This window comes from Numenius arquata, chromosome 1 (assembly GCF_964106895.1).
Source record: "Numenius arquata chromosome 1, bNumArq3.hap1.1, whole genome shotgun sequence".
In the NCBI taxonomy this organism is placed as follows: domain Eukaryota; kingdom Metazoa; phylum Chordata; class Aves; order Charadriiformes; family Scolopacidae; genus Numenius; species Numenius arquata.
The window spans coordinates 46412884-46438504 of record NC_133576.1 but is presented as its reverse complement, the minus strand read 5'-3'; the positions used below and the strand labels follow the sequence as shown (position 1 = coordinate 46438504).

Genomic DNA, 25621 nt, shown 5'->3' with positions numbered 1-25621 from the left:
GGCGCTATTTGATGCTAGCACAAGGGGAGGCTTGTATACTGCTGTAACCTGTGGCATCGTAGCTCCATGGATCTCCTCCCCTCTCCCACATTCACTGCTGGCATACTTTCTAAGTTTGAGTAAATAAGAAAGGGTCAGTGGGTTAGCGGGTGCAGGCGGCCAGAGCTGTCGCATCCTGCAGCAGGGATGCTGTCGACTGTCTAGGTGCCAGCCCTTCTGGTGCACCGAGGGAGGGATGGTGGGACACCCAGCCGGCACCGAGCCGGTCCCAGGCGAAACCTTCACCCGGAGGCAGCGTTTGGTGGCGATTTTCTCTGAGCGGCCGCCGCCGCCCTCTCGCTCCGCCGGGACCCCGCACCGCCCCGTCGGGCCTGTCCGGGACCAGGGAGAGGGGTGAGCACGGGGGAAGGGGGCGTGGTCTCTAGTAGCCACGCCCCCATGGGCGATGCCCATTGGTGGAGGCAGCTTCGAGCCCCGCTCAGGGGCGGGCCTGAGGCGGGCGGGACGGCGCGGGGCTGCCCGTTCGCCACAGCCGGCTCGGAGCCGGAGCCACCGCCGCGGGAGGGCGGGATGGAGACGGCGGCCAGGACACGAGGCAGCGCCATGGCCGAGAAATACGATGTGGTGGTGGTCGGGGGCGGCATCTCAGGTGGGTCCGGGTGGGCGACGCGGCCACCGCGCATCCGCCGGCCTCCCTCGGGGCATCCCCCGCCCCGGGAGCGGTGCCAGAGCCTGCCCTGTCCTGGGGAGCACCGGTGCTCGGGGCCGGGGTGCTCGGGGCCGGGGTGCTCCCGGCTGGGCAGCACGGGGTCTACGTGCGGCAGGTCCGGGGGTGGCTGGTCCCCACGGCTGGCCTGAAGGCTTGGGCGATGGTTAGAGAGGGTGCCAGGTCCCCAGGGGCTTCGGGTACATTTCGGGTGCGGTGGGGGGGGAAGGAAAAAATTATCGAGGTCGCTATTTTAGGAGGTATTCACTTACTCACTTCTTCTTGCATTGGTTTGTACTTCGTGCTCATCAGAAGAGAGTCTGTAGAAAAACTGACTTTATAATGTCCACAGGTGCTGGAGGATGCAGGGATGTGGGCTGGGATTTTTGTATCCTGAGAAAGACGGCATTTTGAAGTTGTGATTTTTTTAGGCGGCTCTTGCAGTGATGGCAATTGTATTATTTTGATAAATGCTCAGAAAGGCATTTGGGAATATCTGTAAAAACAGGTTGAGTTTTGTTACCGTGAGAAGAGCTGTGCTCTGTAGACAGCCAAGTTCTCCTGGTGTAACGGACTTGGGCAAGTACTTCCCAAAATACTATTCAGATCTACTTTAACACTAGCAAGTGCATTGAGACCCCTGATCCTCCTTCTTAAAAAAAAGAAGACATTTTTTGTATGGCACCTGATGGTGCCTAAGATGAGAATGTTGGTATGTTAGAGAAAATCTGTCTTTGTTTTGCCTGTCAGATAAATGAAGTGTTAGCAGCTTGGGCCGGGTTTTAGTTTTCAGGGAGTCTTTACTTTAGTAATGGTTCAGAAAAGGTGAGCTATTTCAGGGATAGAGAGTGACTTCAGGGATACTCCAACCATTTAAAATTATTTTTTGTTAGAATTGAGGGGGAGTCAGAGGCTTTCCTTTCTTTAATTTGCAATGAATTAATGCATGAAACAGCAAACCATTTACTAAGTTACATTGTTTCATTTGCTGAAACAACAGTAAATGTTTAAATAATTATTTGTGACAATGTAATTATGTAAATAATCTGTAGTTTTGCTGGACAGAAAGAAAGAGTTTGGACCTACTTTTGCTTGCTTTTTAGTTTTACCAGTTACCTGGGTATTTTTCTGCTTAGCACAAGTCATTTGGTTGTCATCCTTAAGGTTCCTGTAACGCACCGAGTGCTCTTAGGGAATTGACCACGCCTACTGTGTGCAAGGTATGGTAACATGCTCTTAATATGGTTTTTAGGGCTCTGGGAAGCTGCTCTTCCCTTGAGGGTCCCTTGCTCCTCTGGCTTTCCAACCTGTAGCAGTGTTTTGGAAAATGCAATGAGTATTTCTAGGTGGTATCTTGCCTCACTAGTGCAAGAATCAGTAAGTTACTTCAGAGCACTTATGCCTTGGATTAAAGCCTGGTGTGGAGTCTGAAATGGAGCCAAGCAGGAAATTTCAAGGCGTTACATTCCCTGAAAATTTGTCAGTGGCATTAGAAAGACAAATAAACATGTCACAGAGCTCTTGGGGTACAGAAACATTTTTCTTGCCAATGGAAACCCTTATGTCATTGACAGTGGCATAGAAGTTGGTGTTTGCCTGCTATGAATTAGAAGAAGCATCTTTTTAAGAAAGCAGCCTTAGAAAAATGGGCAATAAATGTCTTATTTCATAATTAATCCATTTTTAATACACAATACCCTTCATAGCTGAGCACTATAATTCCTATCAGCTCCTGGTTTGTTTTGCTTTTCACACAGCTTCTCTGTTGTTATCATTCCTGTGCCAATATACCTACACCTCAGTTCTGTAAGAGGTTAGACGGTGCTGCTTTCTCAAAAAAAAAGTAATCTGTATCTAGAATTCTGGTTCTGGTGAGACTAATAGCAAAACGTGCTCCAGTATGGACAGGGTTTCACCTCAACATCTCTCTGATTCCGATCTTGACTTGCTGCTGCTTATTTCCCTGAAGATATACTTGCAGTTGCCTCATCTGGTAAGATTACTGTCTTCTCTCTTTCTACTGTATTTCAAATACTCATTACCTGATGCTTGCAAGAAAGGATGGGAAACTTTGGGATAAACTAGTTCTTTATTAGAAATATATGAAATGTATATCAAGTATAAGCAAGCTGCTTATTATATTAAGTGTGAGCTTCCCATCAGTGAGATTGTGGCTTTTAAAAATATTTGTATGACATTTGCAAAACGAAGCTCAAATCCTTACTGGCACCTTTGGAGTTATCTGTTCCTCAAAGTGAATCATGGTCTTGAGATCTGACTTCTGTACAACCCAACACACTCTCCTCATCTGTGCTTCTGGCCTCTCTGTGCACACACGTCTATACATGGCCATTCACAGGGACACAGAATTGACTCTTCCTGTAGGAAGCTGCAATCTAGAGATGGAGGGAGCTTCTGCAAAGAGTGCTTCACAGTAGGGAAGCTCTTGGAAGATGAACTTGGCTCTGGTGGCCTCCACCACTGAGATTTTCCTGCTGTACCCTGTGAAATCGTGTTTGAACTGTTCAGATTGCATCAGCAAGTACATCTGGACCCCTACAGAGAGGGAGCTGCAGAGCTTGGGCTAGATTCCTCTTTTCACATGGGCATGTATGTTAAAAATGTGGATGGTGGCTAGGAAAGGCCCCAGGCACATGTTTGTATCATTCTTAATGAATAGTGTCCCTTGTAATACTGTTAATATTAATTATAACATTTTATATTCGAGCATATTAAATAAACTGATGCCTGAAGTTAAAGGCTTTCCCCATATCCACAGGGAGTTCTTATTTATATGCCTTGAATATTGCTCTCTAGTTATAGGGTTTTTCTACTGGACTGAAGAGGGCATTCTGGTTTGGATTGATTTTTTTTTTTTTTTTTTTTTTTTAAATTTTTTTTTGGTGCATTTTGGTTTAGGCTTTGTAATCTATTCATTTGTTAAACATAGCAAGCTGACAGCATGTGATGTGCCATGGATGCATGTCTGATTAATTGGCAGGATTGTAACCCTGACATCCCATCAAAGAGTCCTCTGACGCTTGAGTTAAGGGGTTGATGCTACACTAGTTGAGGATTAGGAGATTGTCATCCTCTGTGTGGACAAATTACTCTGTTGACGGCTTCTAGAAGTTGTCCCTGTTAGGCACCAAGCCACTGACATACCTCTTCTGACACATTGTCCTTATCCCAGCTACATTACTTGCTCTACAAGCTAAGGCCACAATTACAGGGAAATTCAAATTTTGGCTCCATGGCCCTAAGATACAGCGTGCACAGGTGCTCTGAGATATGAGATGGGTTGTAAGGAGGTCTGGGGTGCTCAGTCACTCCTTGGAGACTGCTCTTTAATGACTGGACAGCATGAAATGCTTGGAGAGTCTTGACAGAAACCTCAGTTATTTCAGCTTCTGAAATCTAGAAAATGGCTGCTGCCTATGTGTGACCTGTAATTCCTCAGAACTTTCTAACTGACCTTATTGGGGCATATTTTCACAGGGATAACAAAATGCGCTATGTTGACTCAAAGGCTACCTCCTTGCCAAATTTTAAGTTGCTGCTAAAACTTCCAAAATAGGAAAGGAAAAAAAAAAAAAGCAGCCATCAGTTTTCAAAATCAAAGAAGAATGTTTCCTGAAGGTTTAGAAACAAACAGCCAATTTTGACCAAGATTTTCCAGCACAAAATAATGAGCCTGTAAAACACACTCTGAAAATTCAAGCTTAAATAGTTCAAAATTTGGCAAAAAAGAGTGTAAGCCAAACACCTCAGCTTTTTCAGTGGAAAGTTGGGGGTACATTCGCACACCAGCCTGACCTTAGACATGAATTTTGGACACCAGAAGGCCCAGTTTATCAAAAGAAGGCATGGAGAATTACGACTGTTTGTCTACCTAATGCAAACCAGGGACGCATCAGATATGGAGAATTATGTCCAGAAGCAGGCAAGTCCAAGAGAACTTGTATGCAAATATCTTTTGGAAGAAATTTAAGCACATCATGTTACAAGGACAAAGCACAAGAGAAACACAGCAACAATTGAAACTTGCACTGAAGATTTTAATTCTTTCACATGGATAGTTCTTATTTCCAAATTAAACCACATTTGTTCTTAGCTAGAAACAAGGGGATCTCATGGCTCAGCAGAACAGCTGCTTAGGTTTGCCAGCTGCGTGCAGTAAACAGCACTGTTTTCTATTGCACTTATGGAGGAGGCCAAGGGCCACAAATTGTAGGAGAAGCTCAGATGTAAAAATAGTAGTAATTAGTCTTTATATTGAAATAAAACATATGATACGCTATTAAGGCTTTTTTTTTTTTTTTCCCTCTCCACGGAAGAGCGCTATGCGTTGGCATCTCCTGCTCCACAGTGTGTGATCGACAACCTTACCACTTGAGCTACCTACGCATTGGCTGTGGTCTCTGAGTGAAAGACTGAATAACGAGGAAATGCAGATTTTCCTTGCTTGCTATAATGGCAGCACAACTTATGTTGTATACTGCTCTGTTTGTTTTGACAGCATGCCAAGCTGCTGGTGGGTGGTAGTGTCAGATAAACTGTCAAATACACAGTGACTGGTAGAAGATATAATCAGTCCTACCTGTGTAAATCTGGAGTACTTTTCAGTGGATTTTTCTTCCGAGTGTTACTTCTAAATTTAACCAGAATTTGACCTGTAGGAATGCAATAGCTGATTCCTAAAACGTATTCTGTGTTTATCTCTTTACATCTGCCCTGCTCTGGGCTCTGACTACCTGGTTCCTTCACACTTTCTTTCTGGATCCAACAGGAAAGCTGATAAAAGGTAATAATATTGTCACTTTGTACCAGAAATTCCTGAAGGTCATTCTTTGGGGATACAGAAATAAATAGCAATGTTTCATAGAGCTCTCAGTTCCCCATGCATTTCTAGCAAGCTGTCATTTTGAGAAAAACTTACAGCAGGAACAAACCTATCAGACCCCTGTATAAAGTGTAATGGATGTTTTATACAATACTTGCAAATAAGCAGAAATACCAGTTTCCATTTGCCTCCTCCTTCATAATGTGTTCTAATGTTTTGCTACTAAAGATGCAAAACCTTATGATGTGGGGCATGGGTTTTGGTTACGAGACTGCTTTGTATTATGCTCAGTGCTAGATATTTAGTTTTGGCCAATATATGATTGTGATGGCATCATTTTGTAACTGTATGTAGAAATATTATTATTATTTTCTTCCTCATCATCTTCTTCATGTGGTTTTCTGTGATAAATGCATCATTTATAAACATTGTCTAACCCAGGGGTTAACCTGAGTAGTCACAGATGGTTCTGCTCTGGAATGAAGAATGTGTCAGGCTTGTTTCTGGCAAAAACCAAAATGTACACCAGCGTGATTCATAGGTTAGCAAATTCGGAACTCCTAAGAGAGCCCTGTAAACCTATGGTTTGTCCTTGAGGAGTGTATTTTGCACCATGCCTCAGGCTTAGATTAAAGGTTTGAAAGGTAGGAGAGAGTATTCCTGTTAGCTAGGTAGGTCTGAACTCTTAAGTGTTGTTTACTCCAGCAAGCAAAAGAAATAGCTAAGTAGTTAGGACAGATATCTAAATATCCTAGCATAACAAAAACAGGCGTGGGAGAGGCATTATGTCTTTCCTGGGAATACTAATGCTGATGTTCTTGATATTTGTGGCAATAACATTGGTCATAGTTTAGCAGCAGCATTTTTTCACATACTTTTTTAGTTGAAGCTCACTGTTTAGCTAACACTAATTTATTCTGCATACTGACCAAAACAATTCATAGATTGGTCCAGGCCGGAAGGGACCTCCAAAGGTCATCTAGTCCAACCTCCCCACAGTCAGCAGGGACACCCCCAACTAGATGAGGTTGCCCAGGACCTTGTCAAGCTTCACCTTGAATATACAATTAACAGTAGTTAGAAAATGTGCATAATTACCTAGATGTTTCCATTAACTAGATGGTATCAAACCGTTGCATCTCAGCTGGTGCTACTCATTTTAATATGTAAGGAGAAGGAGGATGCTGCATTTCTAACCCCATGCTTAGGCTAGTTAACTTTTTTCTGCCTTTGTTTTGAGGGGTGGGCGTTATTCTGGGGAAGAAATGTTTACTGCAATGGGCTTTGGACTTGAAAATCCCAATGGGTGTGTACAGAGGAGTGGGTTCATCCTCATGATACAATTCCCTCTTCCTGCCCACTGCATTTCTGTTAACACTGTCCATGAGAAACAGTCTTTGTCCCCTTCAGAACAAGGCTTGAATCTGTTGAAAGCGTTTAGACAGTAGTGCCATTGAAACCAGTTAGAGTGGCTTGGTCTCAGGACAATTGTCTCTCTGGACAATGTACCCTGTAATAGAAAATATTTATTCTCTGATGGTTGAAATCTTTGCTGAATCAACTGGATTATTTTTGCTAGAGAGGAAAAAAAAAAAAAATTGATGTAGATGAAAAACATTTACCTGAAAATGACAAAATAAATAAACAGAACCTCATCCCCAGTATCAAGTATTCTACAATACTTGATTACTACACTACAATTCACTACAATTGTGAAAGAACATAAGGAAAGATAAAATACAGTTTCTGACAAACAAAAAGTTAGTGATGTTATGGTATTAGGCAACATTGAAAGAAGGAATGAATGTAGACTCGTGACCAGCACTGCATATTCATGCTGTTTTGTGCAAATTTAAGGGATTGCAATTGAATTAGTAAGGTTTTTTTTCCTTTACAGTGGCAATTTTAAATCTTCAAAACCCTACTCTGTGAAGGAGGACAGTTCTTTCATTCTCAGCCTTCTATATGTTGTTGTTCTTTAGTGAATTCTCTGGAGTCAGTCTAATGTAACAGAGTACATTTAACTCTATTTTAAAACTTCTTTAAATACCATGCAAAAAAAATGCACAAAAATTCCAGTGAAAAGAAAATCCTGGGGGAGTATAATGAGAAGAAAGAGGTGAGGTAGGGATATTTTACCCTACAGTCATGGTGGAAATATTTTGTGTCTCTCATTGACAGATTCATGTTTGCTTGGCAAAGAGACTTCTAGCTGAATAATGAGAGCTGATTCTAAGGTGCCATTGCCAAATTCAATTACTCAGTTGTGTTTGGAAAAAGTTAGGTTTTCCATCTGTGGAACAGTAAAAAAATGAACACAGCATTAGCATGCTGTTACAGTGGAACTTTAATGAGGATATATTGATAATTGTCTTACTTTACTGATGTATATTAGAATAATGAGCAAAAAAGTTTTAAAACTATTCCCTTTCTTAAGATCAGATAAATGTAGAGATTCTCCAGAAAGAGTTTTTCTGTATGTTACTCCATTAAAGCTTACTAGAGCACTACAGTAATGGGTTTGTCATCTTTCACACAATGTATTTATCCTGCTTCACGTACAGAAGGGTCGATTAACAAGGGTTTTAGGAAGGAACGTTGTATTAGGTTGGTTTTGGTAAACTTTCAGGCTGATGGTGGATGCATAAAAGGGAAATGCACTTTGTCAAAGAAGCTAGCAAGTAGGCAAACAAGACACCTAGGAAACCATCAGTCACCTTTTCAATAGCAACAGATAACTTTCTCTGCCATTGTTTTAGTGTGCTCAATATGGCACATACATAGTGTCCTTGGTTTGACGGGTTAAAAAGTTAATGCTATCAGACTGTCATAGCTCCCCTTCACTGCCCTTCGTTACCCTGTATGGCACTGCCCTTACATATTTTGGAGATGTCCAGCATACATCAAGTAAGAAGTGCTGTCTCTGGGAAAGATGCTGATGATTTTTGCTTCCAATCATGGTGTATCAGTGAATCTGCTTGATCTTGTGGATTTAAAGAGTGTGGATTTTGAAAAGTAGAATTACTGTCACATTTCTGATGAAGTAACTTTTTAAAAACTCCCACCATTTGTGCTACAGAACTTGTGTCTGCTCATACACCCTGTATCAACCCCAGTGTTGAGGCAACTTGGAATTATTCTCATAAACACTACCCTTATAAAGGTTTCCCTGTGAAATAGGGAAACACTTCCCACATGACAGGGCTTAGTTGGGAATCAAGCTCAGGTCTCTTAAATGCCAGTCTTGTGCACTACCTGTAGAATGGAACCTTTCTCTCCTATCAGGTAGAGACGTGCTTTCTTGTATTTTCCATCAGGCTACATACAAAATTCAGTATTGTTCAACATCTCTGTGCTTCAGCTATGGTGTAAGTCTGGTAGTCTGCAGATTGGCATAAATTCATCTTAGTTTCTTTTTCTAAACGGTATATCCAGTGTTTTGATGCACTTGAAACTGCTTTGCTTGATAGGATTATAGCAATTTTCTGAAATGAAAGCAGAGGCAGTATGATCTGTAACAGCAGCAATTCTGAGTCCTTAATAGCGCTGCAGAATCGATAGGAACGGAGCTTTCCTGCGTGGTGACTTCAGACGGGGGAGCTTGGTGTGAGATTACCATAGAAACCCTTGTGGAGGATGTATAAGTCATCTTGCCTTGTTTGTTCTCATCTAATAACAAGTGAATTTCTTCAGCCAGATACTTCAAATGGGGCATGGTTTTGGCAGGCTCCTTTCATCTTCCTGAGGCAAGTGGTATATTTCCAATTCGTAGAATTAGAGTGATGTCTGGAAGGAGTGCAGCTGGTGATGTGGGGTGGTTTGCAGCTTTATCTCTAGGCTACGCTTAGAGGAGGTGGAGGCAGCAATGGGGCACAGCAGCGGCCTCAACTGTGACAGGCATGTCTGTGCCACAGCCATGCCAGCATACGCAGGTGACTTTTAAAATACCTCTCCTGAGTCTTGGCTGCGGTCTGGGAGGTTGCAGCCCAGTGCCAGGTTTGGCCTGATGTGGTGTGCTCTCAGGGCACTGTGGATATCCACAATATCCCAGGATGTTGTGGCTGATGTCAGAGCCCAGGCATGGTGGAAGGCTGTGGCTCTAGAGCAGTGCTCACGTTGCAGGAGGCCCTTGTGATATGAAAGTCCTGCCTTCCCCTGAGGCATCTGTCATAGAATCACAGAATAGTTTGGGTTGGAAGGGACCTTCAAGACCATCTAGTTCCACCCCCGCTGCCATGAGCAAGGACAACTTCCACTAGACCAGGTTGCTCAAAGCGATATCCAACCCGACCTTGAATGTGTCCAGGGATGGGGAGTCCTCTGGGGATGGAGCGGAGATGTTGGAGAGGAGGTGGGATGCCAGCTCCGTTTGGCCTGTGGGGAGCTGAGCAGGCAGAGACAGGGCAAGGAATTGGAAAGGAGAAGATCTGTTTCCTTCCTCTCTCTCAATCTCACCCCATCGATCAAACAGAAAAAAACGGTCACCCACTGGTGTCCAGTCATATAGAGGGTACTGGAACAGCAACAAAAGCATTGAAAATGGAATTTATAGAGAAGATAAAGAGAAAATGCGCAATCTGTTTTGAGGTTAATTGTGTATCAAAAGCATGTAGGCTTCATGTCCTGTAGAAAGTTTAAGGTATACCTGCGGAAGCCCCTGTATCTGATGTACTTTGGTCACACCAGAATGAAGCTAAAGAATTGCATTCAACAGACAGCTATATAGAGAAACATAGTGTGTGGGTGTTGTTGCTAGTCCTCCATTTAAAAAGGAATTTGTTTCCATGCTTTAAACAAATAAATGTGTAGTAACAATCTTTAATCAACATATTCTACATTGATTTTATTTCTGAGTCGGGCCCTTTCCCAGTTGCCAGTAAACCACTGCTCTCCCCATGTGTCTCTTGCCCTTTCCCACTCTGTGTAGCTCCTAAGGCTTTTTTTTTGGGTTTGTTTTTTTTGGGTTTTTTTTTTAATCAATGTCTACAGTGACATGGGTTAACAATAATAAAATCTGTAAGGCTGGAGTGTGAGAACTACAGTTTAACAAGCAAAGAAGTTAGAGAACCTCAGTCAACCACATGTTCTTCATCTTTTAGCATTCCTTCTTTATGTGGATATATCATATAATTAAGCTACAAACCAGCATTAAGCTTAACTTCCAACCCAGTCCGCTGCAACCATTATTCTTCCTGAAGAGCTATGGCGTGAATGTACCTGTTGAATACAGCATGAAATGATGGTCTTAGGCACTGAGGATTTGCATACAATTTTTTTTTTTTTTATACCTAGGCCAGATTTTTCAGTGCTTCATAGTCCCTAGGGTAACGTGAAAACACACTATGTGTTTTTTCAAGACATATATCTACAGTAAACTTTCTCAGAAAAGAACTACCTCAGTCATGCCTGAGTGTCCAGTGGTATTTACACAGAGTAGAGAAATTCAACATTTTATTTTTAGATAAGTAGGAAATCCTCTTTTTTTTGTGACAAAAACACTGTATATTTTGAAAAATCATTTTTCCTCATATAAAAAGAAATAAGTATTTATAAGAAATGCTGCAGGTTGTGTTTCCAACATTATAGACTTGTGTCTTCTATGTTTGTGTTGAGGAAGAAAACATCATCACCAAAAGGATTAAAGAATTAACTATATAAAAACAAAGTAAAATGTTCCCTGTAGTCTTTCACACAGGAAAAAATAATCAAAAACTATTGAAAGAAATCAGATCAATTTATAAGATGTTTACTGTCAAATGGTTAGCGTTTTTAAAAATTAGAATATTAAATAGGTGGAAAGATTAAGTGTACTTGTGCTCCAGCAGCAGTCTAAAGAATATGGTGTGGCACAAGGCTGTAAAGTTATTTTTAGATAAGTGTGGAAATCGTATATATAATTTTTGCCAATGTAAGACATTTGAACTTCCTCAGTTCTGGTTTCCAGTGAATGGTGTTCCACTTCCCCATTAAAAAATTATGTGTACAGAAGTTTATGGGCTATTCTGTATTGTCTTCAGAATAAATGAGTACACTTAACGTGGCCCAGAATGATTCCTCTCCTCTGGTCTTTTCAAATGTACATTCCTTGTGGGCTCATGAACAGTTGCTTTTAATAACATTTCAAGGTAGTGTAATAAACATGAATATAATATTATTACTCCTTACTGCAGGGTATCTTGGAACTTCTGATCAATAAGGCTGGCTTTCTTATACTTAAGGAGGGGAAACAACTCCAAAGAAACAATGCTTCAGTGCCAAATTGGCCTGCAGGGCAATAAGATAATCTGATTTCACAAACTCATAATTGCTTTTTACAATTTCAGTTTGCATTTGTCAAAAGCAAAGAGGACTCCTGTCCTATCGAATTTTCAGTTGTCTCTAGTGCCTCCATCACAAAGTCCCATAATTAGATAATTTTTGCTGAGACCATAATTCCTTTTATAAAGTAGCTACATACAGCCTGTTTGATTGCCATGGTCAAACTCCATTGCTTTAAATGAATCTTGACAGTGAAGCAGACTTTCTGCATGTGAATAAGGGCAACAGATAACAATAGATTGGAGAAGTGATGAGTGAGAGTAGTTGGAAGCTTACCTCGCTGGAACATGCCTACTTAGTATATTATTATTTCTATCACTTTAGCTCTGCAAGACCCACAAGCTGGGTTCTGCCTTTTTATGCAGTGCACAAATGAAGAGTAAGATGCATGTCCCTTAATATTGAGATTTTATTGTTTTTAAAATGCTAAAATGCCAAGCTGAAGGAGGAAACTCCAGTCTATGAGTGCTACTTATGGAGATGGTTTTAACATGCAACTAAGCAGCAGCCACATGATTTCTGTAGTAAGACACCATGAAATGCTTCTGACTTCTCTCAGGAATTTTTTAAAACAGTATTGAAATCTCTGACCTTGAAGCTTTGGTTCAGTTTTTTACCATTAATATGGCTGATTGCTGCCCCTTGCTTTAAAGCACTTTCTCTTATTCTGATAGGTTTGTCAGCTGCCAAATTGCTGTCTGAGTCTGGGGTCAGTGTGGTGGTTCTTGAGGCCCGGAACAGAGTTGGAGGAAGGACGTTCACTATCAGGGTAAGTGCTTCATGAGATGCTGGACTCTCACTTGTGCTGGTCTACAATGTGGCAAATGTGACTCCTATCTTCAAGAAAAGCAAGAAGGAGGACCCAGGGAATTAAAGGCAGGTCAGCCTCAACTCAGTCCCTGGGAAAGTGTTAGAGCAACTAATCCTGGACACCATCTCCAGGCACGTGAAGGACATCAAAGTCATCAGTCAGCATGAATTCACCAAGAGGAAGTCACGCTTGACCAACCTGATAGCTTTCTATGATGAAATGACTTTGTAGATGATGGAATAACAGTGGATATTGTCTCCCTAGACTTCAATAATTCAACACTGTCTCCCGTAAGATCCTCGTAGACAAAGTGGTGAAGTATGGGCTGGTTGAGCAGACTGGTGAGATGGACTGAAAACTGGCTAAACAGCCTGCTCCAGAGGATGGTGATGAAGTCTGAAGTCTAGTTGGAGGCCAGTAACTTGTGTTGTACCTCAGGGGTCAATACTGGGTCCGATCCTTTTCAACATCTTCATTAATGATCTGGATGATGAAGGGACTGGAGCATCTCTCCTATGAGGAAAGACTGAGAGAGCTTGGACTGTTTAGCTTGAAGAAGAGAAGGCTCGGAGGGATCTCATCAGTATATAGAATGGAGGGAAGGAAGGGTGCAAAGAGGATGGAGGCAGGCTCTTTTCAGTGGTGCCCAGGGCAGAACAAGAGACAATGTGCAAAACCTGAAACATGGGATTTTCAAACCGTCTGAACATTAGGAAACACTTTTTTACTGTGAGGGTGACCGACACTGGCACAGGTTGCCCAGGGAGGTTGTGGTATCTCCCTTCTTGGAGATATTCAGAAGTTCTCTGGACATAGTCCTGGGCAACCAGCTCTAGATGACCTTACTAGAGCAGGAGGGGGTTGCACCAGATGACCTCCAGAGGTCCCTTCTGACCTCAAGCATTCTGTGATTTTGCTGGGTTTGACATCATTAGCCAGGGTGAAGACAGGGAGTAGAGTTCCCAGAGAAGTCAGGTGTCTCAAGTTGCCACCATTTTTGTAAAGTAATAGAGCTCTGTTTGGACAAGTTGCATTGCAATACATGCCAGTGGGCTTCTCTTGACAGGAGGTGCTTTAAAATTGGTCTGGAAGAAACTCTGAGAGCCATCAAATGGGATTTGGGTGCCTAACCAGAGTGTATAGTGCCATTTTAGCTGCCCTAGGATACCTTGCCTGGCCTCCAACTGCAGGTCTTCCATGGATCGTAAGTCAAATCTGTCAGCCTTGCACAGAAGTCTTGAATACCCTGGGCTGTCTAAATTGGTGTTAAACATCTGTATTACGGTAATTGAATTCCACCCACATAGTCCAATTCCACCCTTTGTCTGCAGCAGGATCTGCTTTGTCTTTACCATTACAGAGGGAAACTATCATCTGAGACTGTGTGTGTCGAAGGATTTCTCCTCTCATTCCCATCTCACTTTGCATACTGTAAGAGCTATGGCAAGCAAGAGCCCTATAAGAAGCAACTTGAGCAGGGCCAGACTTCGTTAGAGTTCAGATGTACATTTTAACGTGACTGAAAACTATCTGAAATAACACTCCTCCTTCTAAAAGTGAACTGTGTCTTCATTGCCACTAAAAAGAAAATGAAAGAAATGATGAGTCACCTGTGTCACAGGGTAACGTAGTACAGACATTCCCTCTGCTTCCCACCCTGCAAGTAAAGGAGGTTTAAATTATGTCAGATGCCATTGCTGGGGAACCAGAGATAAACAGTGTTGTTTCAGCAAAAATCATTGTACGTGAAACATGAAGCATAAACACCATCCTTCTGTGACACTACGAATGCCTAGCTTAAAATGCTCACTATAAACAGTGTTAAAAAGAGTTACTATTTTGGGAAATCAGCCCGCTTGTAATAGTATGCATCCATAAAACTTTTTGCTTTCTTCCATCCTCCCAAGTGCTCGTGATGCTGGTCTGAGAGTTGTGTGGAGCACCTTCGTAGACTCATAGAATCATAGAAAGGTTTGGGTCGGAAGGGACCTTCAAGATCATCTAGTTCCACCCCCCTACCATTGGCAGGGACACCTTCCACTAGACCAGATTGCTCAAAGCACCATCCAGCCTGGCCTTCAGTGGCGGGCATGGCTGGGGGCTGCTAGCCAGAGCACACCGGGTGAGAGCCAAGGATTGCTGTGCTGGAAAGGAGATTACTCTCTGAATACTGTGGTGCAGTGCTCAGCATCTGCAGCATTAAGCCTAAGCAGATATCTACAGAGGGAAAACAAGTCTTTGGTGCTGGAGATGGTTTCAACTTGAGAAATTTTTCCAATGACAAGAAAAGTTACTTGAATTCTGAAAAAGTGGGGTTAGACTTAACCAAAGCATTGATTGGGTTGGATGTTTCTTCATATGTTTTGTGAGACTAAAAAGCCAATACTGAAAACTATAGTGAAATTTGAACAAGAGTTAAACCCAATGGCACACACGGGCGTGACACAGTGAAGGCACTGTAATCTCTGTGTGTCTGTCATTACAGAGCTCAATACTGCCTACTTTTAAGTCAGTCAGTACACATTTTCTTCTGTGCATATAGTTTCAATGATAGGCAGTATGGAATAATTCTTTCTACTTCTAGATGTTTGTGTTTAGGAGCTTCCTGCTCAGCTTCTGATTCCTGTATTCTTTCTCTTGACAGAACGATAAAGTTAATTATGTAGATGTTGGTGGATCATATGTGGGACCTACTCAAAACCGGATTCTCCGACTGGCAAAAGAGCTGGGTATTGAGACCTATAAAGTGAATGTCGAGGGCCACATGATCCATTATAAGGGGGTAAGTATCGCATCTTTCATGTTGAGATACCTAGAGGTATCATTGGGCTTTGAAAATTACTGACAGTCATAAAGGAGGCTTCATTTAAAGCTCGCTTTTAGTAATCCAGTAAGCATCCATTTGAAGTGTTGTTATTCTATTTTAACTTACTGGGAATGGGATCAATGGTTCTTGTTTTCTTTTGAAAAGTGTTCAGAAAATGGGGCTGACAGTTAAAAAATTTGGGATACATTTGCCACCTGATTATTTTTGAACATATCCTCTAAAGAGTTTTTGCCTGAAATTCAAAAAATACTTGTTGAGAAATAAAAGCCAAATTTAAATAAGAAAAAAATAATAATAATGTTGAATACTACTGAATGATGATACTAGACAACAGTACTAAGGGACTAGTCTGGGAGTAGCATAACGTATTTGCCCCACTTATGTAAGTAGATTCACATGAGATCCCTCCCGGTCCGGTAGTGTGGGATACATCTTACTTACAAATGGGTGTCTGGAAGTTGGACATCTAATCTGAGACTCATTGAGATTCCCTCTCTAGCTAACAGTGAGAAACAGGCACCTCCCAAAGCTTACCGTAAGCTTGATGACTGAGACATGGGGCAGCGGGTGTTCAGATGGCCACTCTTGAGTAGGTACTGGTGTGGCTAAAGTGATCTGGAATGAAATCTGTCTTCAAAGGAGCCCTGGTCTTATTTCTTTAGCTCACTGAACTTTTGCTCAGGTCCTGGTCAGGACCTACTGCCCAAAACAGTGCAGAGGGAGTGCTGTAGGGAGAGGGACGAAGAGAGGCCTAAGACCCATAGGTATGAGGTACAAGCATCTATCTTCATAACTCACAAACTACTTTACTTTCCAAAGACCATCACTTTTTAATTTTTTTAATATCCTTTAGTTTTGGTACTTCCCAGACTCTGGCAGAACAAGGCTTGAAGCCTATATGCATCAGAGTTGATGTATTTGATAGGGGCAACACTATCTTATGGATCCTTAACTGGTTTCATTTTTATTATCTTCTCATTTTTTCTTCCTAAGATTAGAGCAATGCATTCACACTGCAAAGTTTTATCATCTGGTTCTGTAACCTCTCCTTGTTGGGCAGATTCGTGCCATGCTCATAAAAAAGTCATATCTTAAATAACTGCATAGCCTCTCCATGATACTCAAAAAAATTATTTTACACCACCTGGTGTAAAATTGGTGTAATTTTACAGCAAGTGGGCTGGGCTGATTTGTACCAGCTGAGTATTTGGCCCACTCTATTTAATTTAAGCTCAGGCATGTATCCCTTAGCATCCTAAAAGGCACTTATCTTCTGCATGTTAAATAGAAGTATTTCATGGGTTACATTAATTTGAACCCTTAATCCATTTTGACACTGAAGCTGCATCTTTTTTTTGTCCCACATTACATTATGCATGTCCTTGCTAATGACCATGTAATTTCCTAAGTTTTCTTTGAAGTGGATGCATGTTCCTAAGCAGAAGGTGGCCTTACCAGCTATTCAGCTGGATCACAGGCTATAGTTCAATTCTAGATTTGGCATCATGTTCATGCCAAGCTAACCAGGGTCCCCAAGAAGGTGTAGTTGTTGGACCAGGGTGACGGCAAAGGGGCTTTAAGGTCTCCCAGTGTGGACAGACTTAGGCAATGAATAAATAATAGTGATAGTTTTCTTCCAGTAGGTCCCATTCCTAGATGTTAGAAAATGTGTTAGCAAAGGGATGATTTGATATTAAAGGATCATTGCCCCAGAAATTAAATATTAATCTGAAAGATGTGTTCAGCTTCTTGGGTTAATATGCTGTCAGCCTTGGGCCAGCTGCTGCCTTTCAGGTTTGAAAAGTGAGACTAAAACTTTTCTCCTTGCATCTCATCTGCTATTTCTATCAGCTGATGGCTGTTCGGGAACGTGTAGCTGGGGCCAGACAGGAATGTTTATTCCCAAGGAAATTTCTCCAAAGTCTGCAGTGCTGTGCGGTTTTTTCAGAGGCGAGAAGGGAGAGTGTTTGGAGGAATGACTAAATGCGGTTTTAGATTTTCTTGTGACAGTCATTCAACTGTATATAATCCACAGCATAATCCACAGCATCTTCAGATTAAGAGATTTTTTTTGATTTTTGTTTGCTATACTAATCAGTTAAGTTTGAGTCATTCTGAAGGTTTCCAGGATACTGCTTGGATTAATTTAGGGGAAAGTGGAAGCAGCTAAGGGAAAGTGGAAAACCCTGGAGGGATTTTATGAGCTTCTTTGCTCTGAAAGGAATTTTTCCCATATGTGTGTGGAAAAATTCCATGCACTGCAAGTTTTAAAAACCAAGTTGCTTCTTGTGGGCAGGTTTCCTTTGTAGTTACAGTTTATTTGAAAAATCCAAATATGTGACTATTGTTTATCTTTTTATTTGTTCTTTCTTTCCCATCAGTTAGCATGGTAACGTGGACTGCTTTGATATCAGCCAGGAATTTGTTTGTATCCCGTCATTGTAAATCTGTAGCTTCAAGCTGTAGATCTTGTTACAAGCCCCAGACGTTCTTTACAACCAAATTTGTCTGTGGCTACTGTCCCGTAATTAATCAAGAATGCTTTAGGACTGAGAGAAGGCAGATGTGCTGGAGTTCTCCCTTCCCAGAAGGGGCAGATAGCTTTTTATTCTTACAGAGGTCCTTTAAGGTCATGCTGTGCTCCGTTTTCACCTTCTCTTTAGTAGAAGACCCTAGAACCTAAATGCTTTAGGGCCTTGGTGTGTTATTAACTGACTCATATAACTGTAGTCCTCCAATCTCTGGCTGCAGCACCGAGCTCTGGTATACATAACGTTAGTAAATAATGACTGGTTTTGCTTATTTGTTTGATTATGATTTTCAGAGCAAGGTAACACTTGACAAAAGATGAGCATTTGCATGCAATGCTTCACATTGGCTGTCAAGTCTTTCCTTTCCTTCATCTAGTTTTAGGATTAGGAGATTAGGGTGCGGCAGGTCAGTCTGTGACTAAGTCTGTGCAGATCACCCTAAATCTGCAGTTCGGACATGGGAATAGCAGGCAAACAAAGGCACTGCAGTGCTCGGAAGGCTAGACCTGCTGCAGAGACTGAGCAGGGAAGGATGCTCACACTGTAGGGATGCTCACACGCCTGAGGGCTCGAACCGTACGGAGCCGCTGCTCTCGCTGTGTGTGCTGTGCATGGTCTGAGGGCAATAGCAACACCTGCCCTGGGGTGCAAAGGATGCTCCTCCTGTGAATCCTGGGGTGTAGCTCATCCTCAGCACAGCAGGCAGGAGCCAGACCTGCCTTTCTCAAGATTGGAAAAATTGTCGTCTTCTTTTGCACAAATTGAAACTTGGAGTGGTGTCACAGTTAGGGCAGTTTAGGCTTAATTCCTGTGGTTATGGCTACCAGTCACAGCGTGGCCCTGGGCAGGTTAAAGACAGACCTTGGACAACACATCTCTGCCTTCTTTCTAACCACAGAACTACAGTGCTTGGGGATGTTGTTTCCTTTGGATTGGTGGTGGGTAACTAATCCAGGCAGGCGGCAGGACTCAAATCTGAAGTCTGCGGGAAAGCATTTGACACGCCAGGAAATGAAAAAAAAAAAGTTAGATAAACTCTGTGGGTCAGTCAAGCAGCCTTGTCTTAGCATGGGAACAAAGCCAGTAGGTTATTTTCCTTTCAGTTAAGAAAACAGTAGTTCTCAAAATAATACACCCGGAACACTATAAACTTGTTTAAAAATGGAATATTTCAAGACCTTGCCTGCTTGCAGTGAGCTCCTCTGTGAAACATGCCACCAGAGCTTCTCTGACCAGCAGGGAGGCAATATTAAAAACAAATGAATATCTTACTGGCCCCAGGTTATTTGGGCTAGATTTATTCCCCGCTGTGGAGATACTTGTGCAGGAGATGGAGTTGAAAAACTGATGTGGCTGAGGCTGCTTGGGTCACACTCTCTGATAGGCAATGGGAATTTCTCTCCTGGAATTTGTTAGTGTTGGGCTTTCCTCTGATCAGCTCCCACCTCTTATAGGTCCAGCCCCCCCTGCACAAGGAGTTAGTGTGTCTGTGAACTATTTCAGGCTCTCTGAATTCAGTCTCAGCCTCTTTCAGGTGTGTTAGCACTGTCAGATTTTTCCAGCTTTTCCTGCCCTTGGTCTCCAGTCTTACTGAAATCATGGGGTTTTGCATGCAGAAGAGAGCAACAAGTAATGAACTTTAGACTGTTAATTAGCAGTTGGCTTTTCATAGTTCTCAGAGGATCCAATATTTTCTTATTGATCTTCCTGGGCTATGACATTGACCAAAGATATGGGGATAATATTTTCAGATCAGTAATGAAAGGATAGTTCTTTTTTTCAAATAGAAGATAAATCAATACCAATGTGATATGTGTCATACCAGTGGCTGAGGTTGTAAGACCTCTTGATCAGTCCTCAGCAGATTGTGACTATGGTGGTTTAAAGCTAGTATGGAGGTGGAAAATTTGGAGGAAAATATTAGGTAGGTAGGTAGGTAGGCCGGCAGTGGGCAAGTTTTTTTCATAAATTGCCTCACCTGCAGCAAACAGGATAGTTTGGGAGCTCCTGAGCCTGTAGCTGTTGAACACGGTAGAGTTAATACTGGGAGTTGGAAAAGCTGTTTTGGTGCAAAGCTCAGGACAGAGTTACTGAGGGGGACTTTTCTTGGGCTGTTGTTTTCAGCAATATAAGGATTAGGTTCGGCTGAAAACAAGAGGAAGAGAGGAGCCTTAGAAGAAGTTCTTTTTTGACTTCTGTTTTAAATAAGTGCTTCTTTTTTTGAGTTAAGCCAAGGATAGGTATTTGCAAGTTACACCGCTCAGTACAAGCACAATCACTTATGGAAAAGCTGTGTGAAAGATTTTTATCAAACAGGGAAAAATCTTTGGGAAGTTTTCCCTGCTACTCCTGAACGGTGGGCTTATGTTTTCCCTTTGTCCTCTTGGAATATTGACATGACAGAACTTCAGTAATAACTTATCTTCACCTGTTACTGGGTGGCCTGACAGTATTGCACCTCATCCCTGCTTAAGGGCAGGATTATTGGTGTTAAAGCATGTCAAACAAGATACATTGATGGCACCTGCGTTCCTGACCAGAATAAAAACTCTAGCAGTAAATGAACTTTGAAGGAGCAGTATTTTATGATCTTTTTGAAAAACAAAATGTTGTGTAATAATAAGAAAATTATTAGCAATTTATTACTGCTTTGTATCAGGATTTCCTTGTTAGATACAGCATCAGTTTATGGCAGTGAAAGCTCTAGCATGCAGTATATCACTTTGCATGTGGGTTTTGGCCTCTTTTGACACAGTGCTCCAAACTGGCCATGAGAAATCATGCTCGAGGAAAAGGAAGAGGCAGTGTCATGCAGAGGATTCCCTTGCCAATAGTTCATAGGAGCATTTTGTCTGCTCTTGCCATGGCAGAATTGTGTTTTGCATTCACACGTGCACCTGGAGAAGGCTGGAGCAACATCCCCACCCCACCTTCCTGCAATGTAACTCTCTAAAACAGAATGAAATGGAGATAAAAGAGAGAAAAAAAAAAAAATGTGGTACACAAGATTAAGATTACATACCCAGAAGTCCAGAGGTGACCAACCACCTCCAGAGTCATCCTGGTGACTTTAAAACTCAACATTCGTTGGAAATTTTTGAAAAAACCCTAACATCTAAGCACTCGGAACTCAATCTGAAGTAAATGTTCAAGCTTGTGCTTTGCTTGACCCAGAGCAGAGATTACTCTGTCTAGACTAAACAGGGAAGCATTTTTGCTGCTTCCCTCACTGATGACGGGAAGGAGGTAGAACACAGTGGGCTGTGGGCCCAGGAGGCTACTGGAGCTGGGGCACCACTGCAGCCATCCTCTGGGGAGAGAGGGACCAAGCAGTCTTGGTCACAGGAAGACTTCTGTCTCCTACCCATGTACTCACCTCCTCTATTGTACCTGCCCTGGGGATGACAAAAGTTTACCAAAATGTGGGAGTTTGGGTTTTTTATCGTTTTTTCCAAATCTGAAAGCTCACTATGATCTCTGAAGTTTCATCTTGCACCTTTCATTTTTGCTATGGTCTTTGAAGAAAAATGTTCTGAAGAATATCAGAAATCTGTATGTATTTACACACATGCACACAGTTACATGAGAAAGACCAAGAAATTCTCTCTTGCTGAGTGTGGGGAAGGGACATCTGGCTCCTGCTTTGTGTCCCCCTGTCCCTGGGCCACCACTTCATGCATTTGCAGCACTGCAGCCTCTCGCTTGCCCTGTGACTCCCACCTGCCAGGTGTGATGGGCTGGCAGGATATACATTGCACTGAAAAATGTATTGCACACAGCTGAGCATTACAGCTCAAACCTGTTGTGTTCTAGCATGTTCGCTCCCTCCCGCCACATGACCTCATGCAAACTTTTAACACACCTGGAAGAGCAAACATTTAAGAAGTCTGATGAGAACTTTGCTGTTGACTTACATGGGGGAAGGTTCAAAGCAATTTAATAAGAGAAAATGTTGCCTGCTCATCCAGTCCTCTTTGAGATTAAAGTTATCACAAAGAAGCAGCTGTGTTAGATCATTTCGCTTATCATTATATCACAGGATTATCTGAAACAGTCTGTATTCCTGTTGCAGCTATGTGTCATACACATTGTAAGTACTGATACCATTTTTATATCAATTTTTTTCTTCCTGCAGCCAGAAACTTTCTTTTTGGCAATTTTTTTTTTAGGCTAGGTTTCTCCCAAGGTTCTTGACATAATAAAGAGGTACATTTGCTTTTTATTAGTGAGGTGTACCATACAGGTGCTTAGATAGTTTAAAAGTTTAAAATGCATGCAATTTTAGCAGCAGGCAGGCAAATATTAGATTCATTCATATGTAATAGTAAAGAATGCTTAGGAACAACAAATATTACATCCTTGGCCATTGCTTCAGTATCCTTAGCCTAGAATTTTACAGCCTGCTCAGAACATATGTACTCCTCCTTATCCCCTCCGAATAAAAAAAAAAAAAAAAAAAGTGTTATTGTCCATTTTAATGTCAGGAAAAATAATAGGTCTTTTGGGGCAAAAGATCAACCATGTAATGACTCTGAGAATATTTTCTTCTTGATTAATGAAGATATGCTCTGTTGTGTTTCAGTTTCTTGTATTCTTATGTGTATTTCAGGGAAAGTCACGCTATTTCACAGGTATTTCCCCTTCAACATGGAATCCCTTGGTTTATCTGGATTACAATAACTTCTGGAGGACCATGGACAAGATGGGAAAAGAGGTAGACTGTGTAAATTGCATCTGTTTCCTACGATGCTTGTGTCACCATGAGTAAATCTGGTTTCGTTTTGGTTTTGTTTTGGCAGGCTTTTTTTATTGCAACTTTAATATAAGAAAAAAGAAACGTCCATCAGGAAAGATATCTATGTTGCCCAGGAACTATCAGGAATAATGGGGTTTCCTCACTGAGAGGCGGTTGGACTAGGTGACCTTTAAAGGTCCCTTCCAACCCAAATTGTTCTATCATTCTGTGATAGGATACAAAAGATCTGGAGGTGTCTAAGATATCTGAAAAAAATGAGGTTGAACCTCAATGTATGTACTTTCTCATACCAGAGAAAAACATTCCACGAGAAGGGTTTTTCCCCTTCCCCTGTGACAGTGTTTTTGAGTAAGGATGATTCTTTTTTATAGCTGTCTAAACAGAGCTCCTGTTTGCCTTCATAGTAATTTTATTTTTAGGATTTTATTTCTAAAATTCTTAAGCTGTAAATGCCTTCAAAATTCAAGCAGTATAACTGCAGATCTTCCTGTGTGACAAAAAGTAGCCTCTGGAGCATCATGGTGTCTTTCAAATATTTATCAGTTGCCTTGTAAAACGGCTACAAACCAGGAGCTCTACCTTACAGTAAACTTCAAGCATAACTAACTGTATTCCTACAAAGTTCATTGGGTTTATGTGGTTTTGCAGAATCAAATTTTTGCATGATACTACACATTTTTTTTGTAAATTAGTATATATTTTTTAAAGATTCGAATATACGATAATGTCCTCACATGTCATGGTACTCACAATGCATTATTATTAAGAATTTAACTGTTTAAAATAATTTAATAATATCTAAACATTTTTGCTCTCTCTGTAGTTAACAGAGAGACATAGAGGCCTGCAGATACCTATCTGTAACTGACTGAATCCTTGACTGGAGAAAGAATCTTTCCTTCAGCTGTTAAAAGACACAAAGACAACTAAATTTAAACAGACACCTCACTTCTGGATGGCTAAAGGCCAGATGAGTCCCTGCATATGGATATAGTTCACTAGTCAGACAAATCCATATTTGGTGATCATGGTACAATTCATGCCCAAGGTGTGAATGAAAACTTTTCAATTTAGTGAATTTATTCCAAATTTAAAGCCATGTGCAGGGGACAAAAGCAACTCCTGGACAACATATCAATCAACTCTGTGCTACTTACTAGCTATGACCAGGCAATGACATAGTGCTGAATAATTTCTTTAATATTTTGCCTTTGTCCTCAGATTCCTCTTGAAGCACCATGGGACGCTCCGCATGCTGAAGAATGGGACAAAATGACCATGAAAGAGCTGATAAATAAGATTTGCTGGACCAAGTACATAACTTTTTATTCACTTTGAAATCCAGCTGCAGAATGATAGTGGCTCACTGGCAAATTCTGGGGTACAGCTGGGCTACAGGCGGTGAGAGAGCTGGAGGCGTTTGAGATGAGGCTGGTCTTTGTGATGAGCTGTTGTCAGGCGATGGGTGAGAGGCTGTAGAGGATAAGGTGGTACACAGAGCTTGGGTTGGCTGGCAGGTGGTGCTGAGGAAACCTTGGGTATGCCTCAGCAGGCCCATGAGCACAGGGTCCCACCGTGCTTTCATTTCACTTAGTTGGAGAGCATGTGCCTTTAGGAAAAGCAACATGTAAATAAAACTCTGCTTTGTAGGTGTGAATAAAGGCCATTGCAGGCACAGGCATAGAAATGGAGGCAGGAGGAGGTGAGGGGGCTTCCCCAGCCCCATGGCAGGCTAGGAGCTGAGGAGTGATGTCCTCTGACTCTTGGCTGTGTCCTCTCCTGCGCAGTCATCATATGTGTCTGCTTTTATGGCATGAGCTGTGTCATGTGTACCATGGAGCAGGCAGGTTCCACTGGCACACTGGAGAGCAGCACACAGTACCAGAGGGCAGCTGTTTTCCGGTGATCACTCTATGGATGGGGCAGCATGAGACCTGAAGGGGGGGGGCAGTGAGCAGCTGTTAGCTCTGAGAACTCTGGAGAAGTTCAAATGCTGCTCCTTGTTTCAGCAGTAGTGCCCACTAGGCCTCCAAAACCCTTGGAGGGACACAAGGCAGTGGAGGCAACCTTTCTTGTTGCCTTTCACCTCCCTGGCTGGTTTGTGCCTGGTTGGGAGCTCCGTGTTCGTCCCATCAAGCCTGTTGCTGCTCTTGCTCAGTTCTGCCCATTGAAGTGCACCCTCCCTCTGCTCACGGGAAGCCGTCCTTGAATGCCAGCCAGCTCTCCTGGGCCTCTTTGCCCTTCAGGGTACTTTCCCATGAGATGCTGCCAAGTAGATCCTTGAGGAGGATAAAATCTGCCCTTCCAAAGTCCAGGGTTGCAATTCTGCTGTTTTTCTTACTCATCTTAGGATTTTATACTCCACAGTGTGATGACCACTGCAGCCAAGGCTGCCCTTTACCTTTGCATCATATAACAGGTCTTCATCATTTGTGAGCAGCTGGTCCAAGAGAGCATCAGCCCTATCTGGTAGGAAGAGTGGTGTATCACCTAGAAAATAGCCAGTGTGTTTTATACGTCTATGAGGGACCACACTGTACGAATAAAAAAAGGAACAATGTTCAATATGAAGTGAAGACAACTGGAAATACTCTTTTCTGCTTTTCCTTTTTCAATTAAGTCTCTTTGTAAGGCAAAGAGAAGTATGCTTATATGAGCGCTTGTGTCCCCGCTTGCTCTGCCAGCCCTTGTGCTATTCTGTAATGTTATCCTCCCCTGTATTCAGTGTCTTTCATTTGTGCAGCTGTGCTCTGTTTGCCCTTTCCTTCTGACTGTGGTTTAGCACTGTGCCTGCAGCTTCCTGACCAAAACTTTCCATTTGAAATTTAT

General features: G+C 42.1%; 1 protein-coding gene across 1 annotated transcript in view; it reads left to right on the top strand.

Annotated features, from left to right (window-relative positions):
• Positions 1-503: 503 nt before the first annotated feature.
• Positions 504-25621, top strand: part of LOC141471894 (amine oxidase [flavin-containing] A-like) — a 39661-nt gene continuing 14543 nt past the window's right edge. Inside the window, exons 1-5 of the mRNA XM_074158629.1 lie at positions 504-649; positions 12542-12636; positions 15323-15460; positions 22646-22750; positions 24014-24105. Coding sequence (XP_074014730.1) covers positions 571-649; positions 12542-12636; positions 15323-15460; positions 22646-22750; positions 24014-24105 — 509 coding nt within the window. The 5' untranslated portion in view covers positions 504-570. The remainder of the gene's footprint in view (positions 650-12541; positions 12637-15322; positions 15461-22645; positions 22751-24013; positions 24106-25621) is intronic.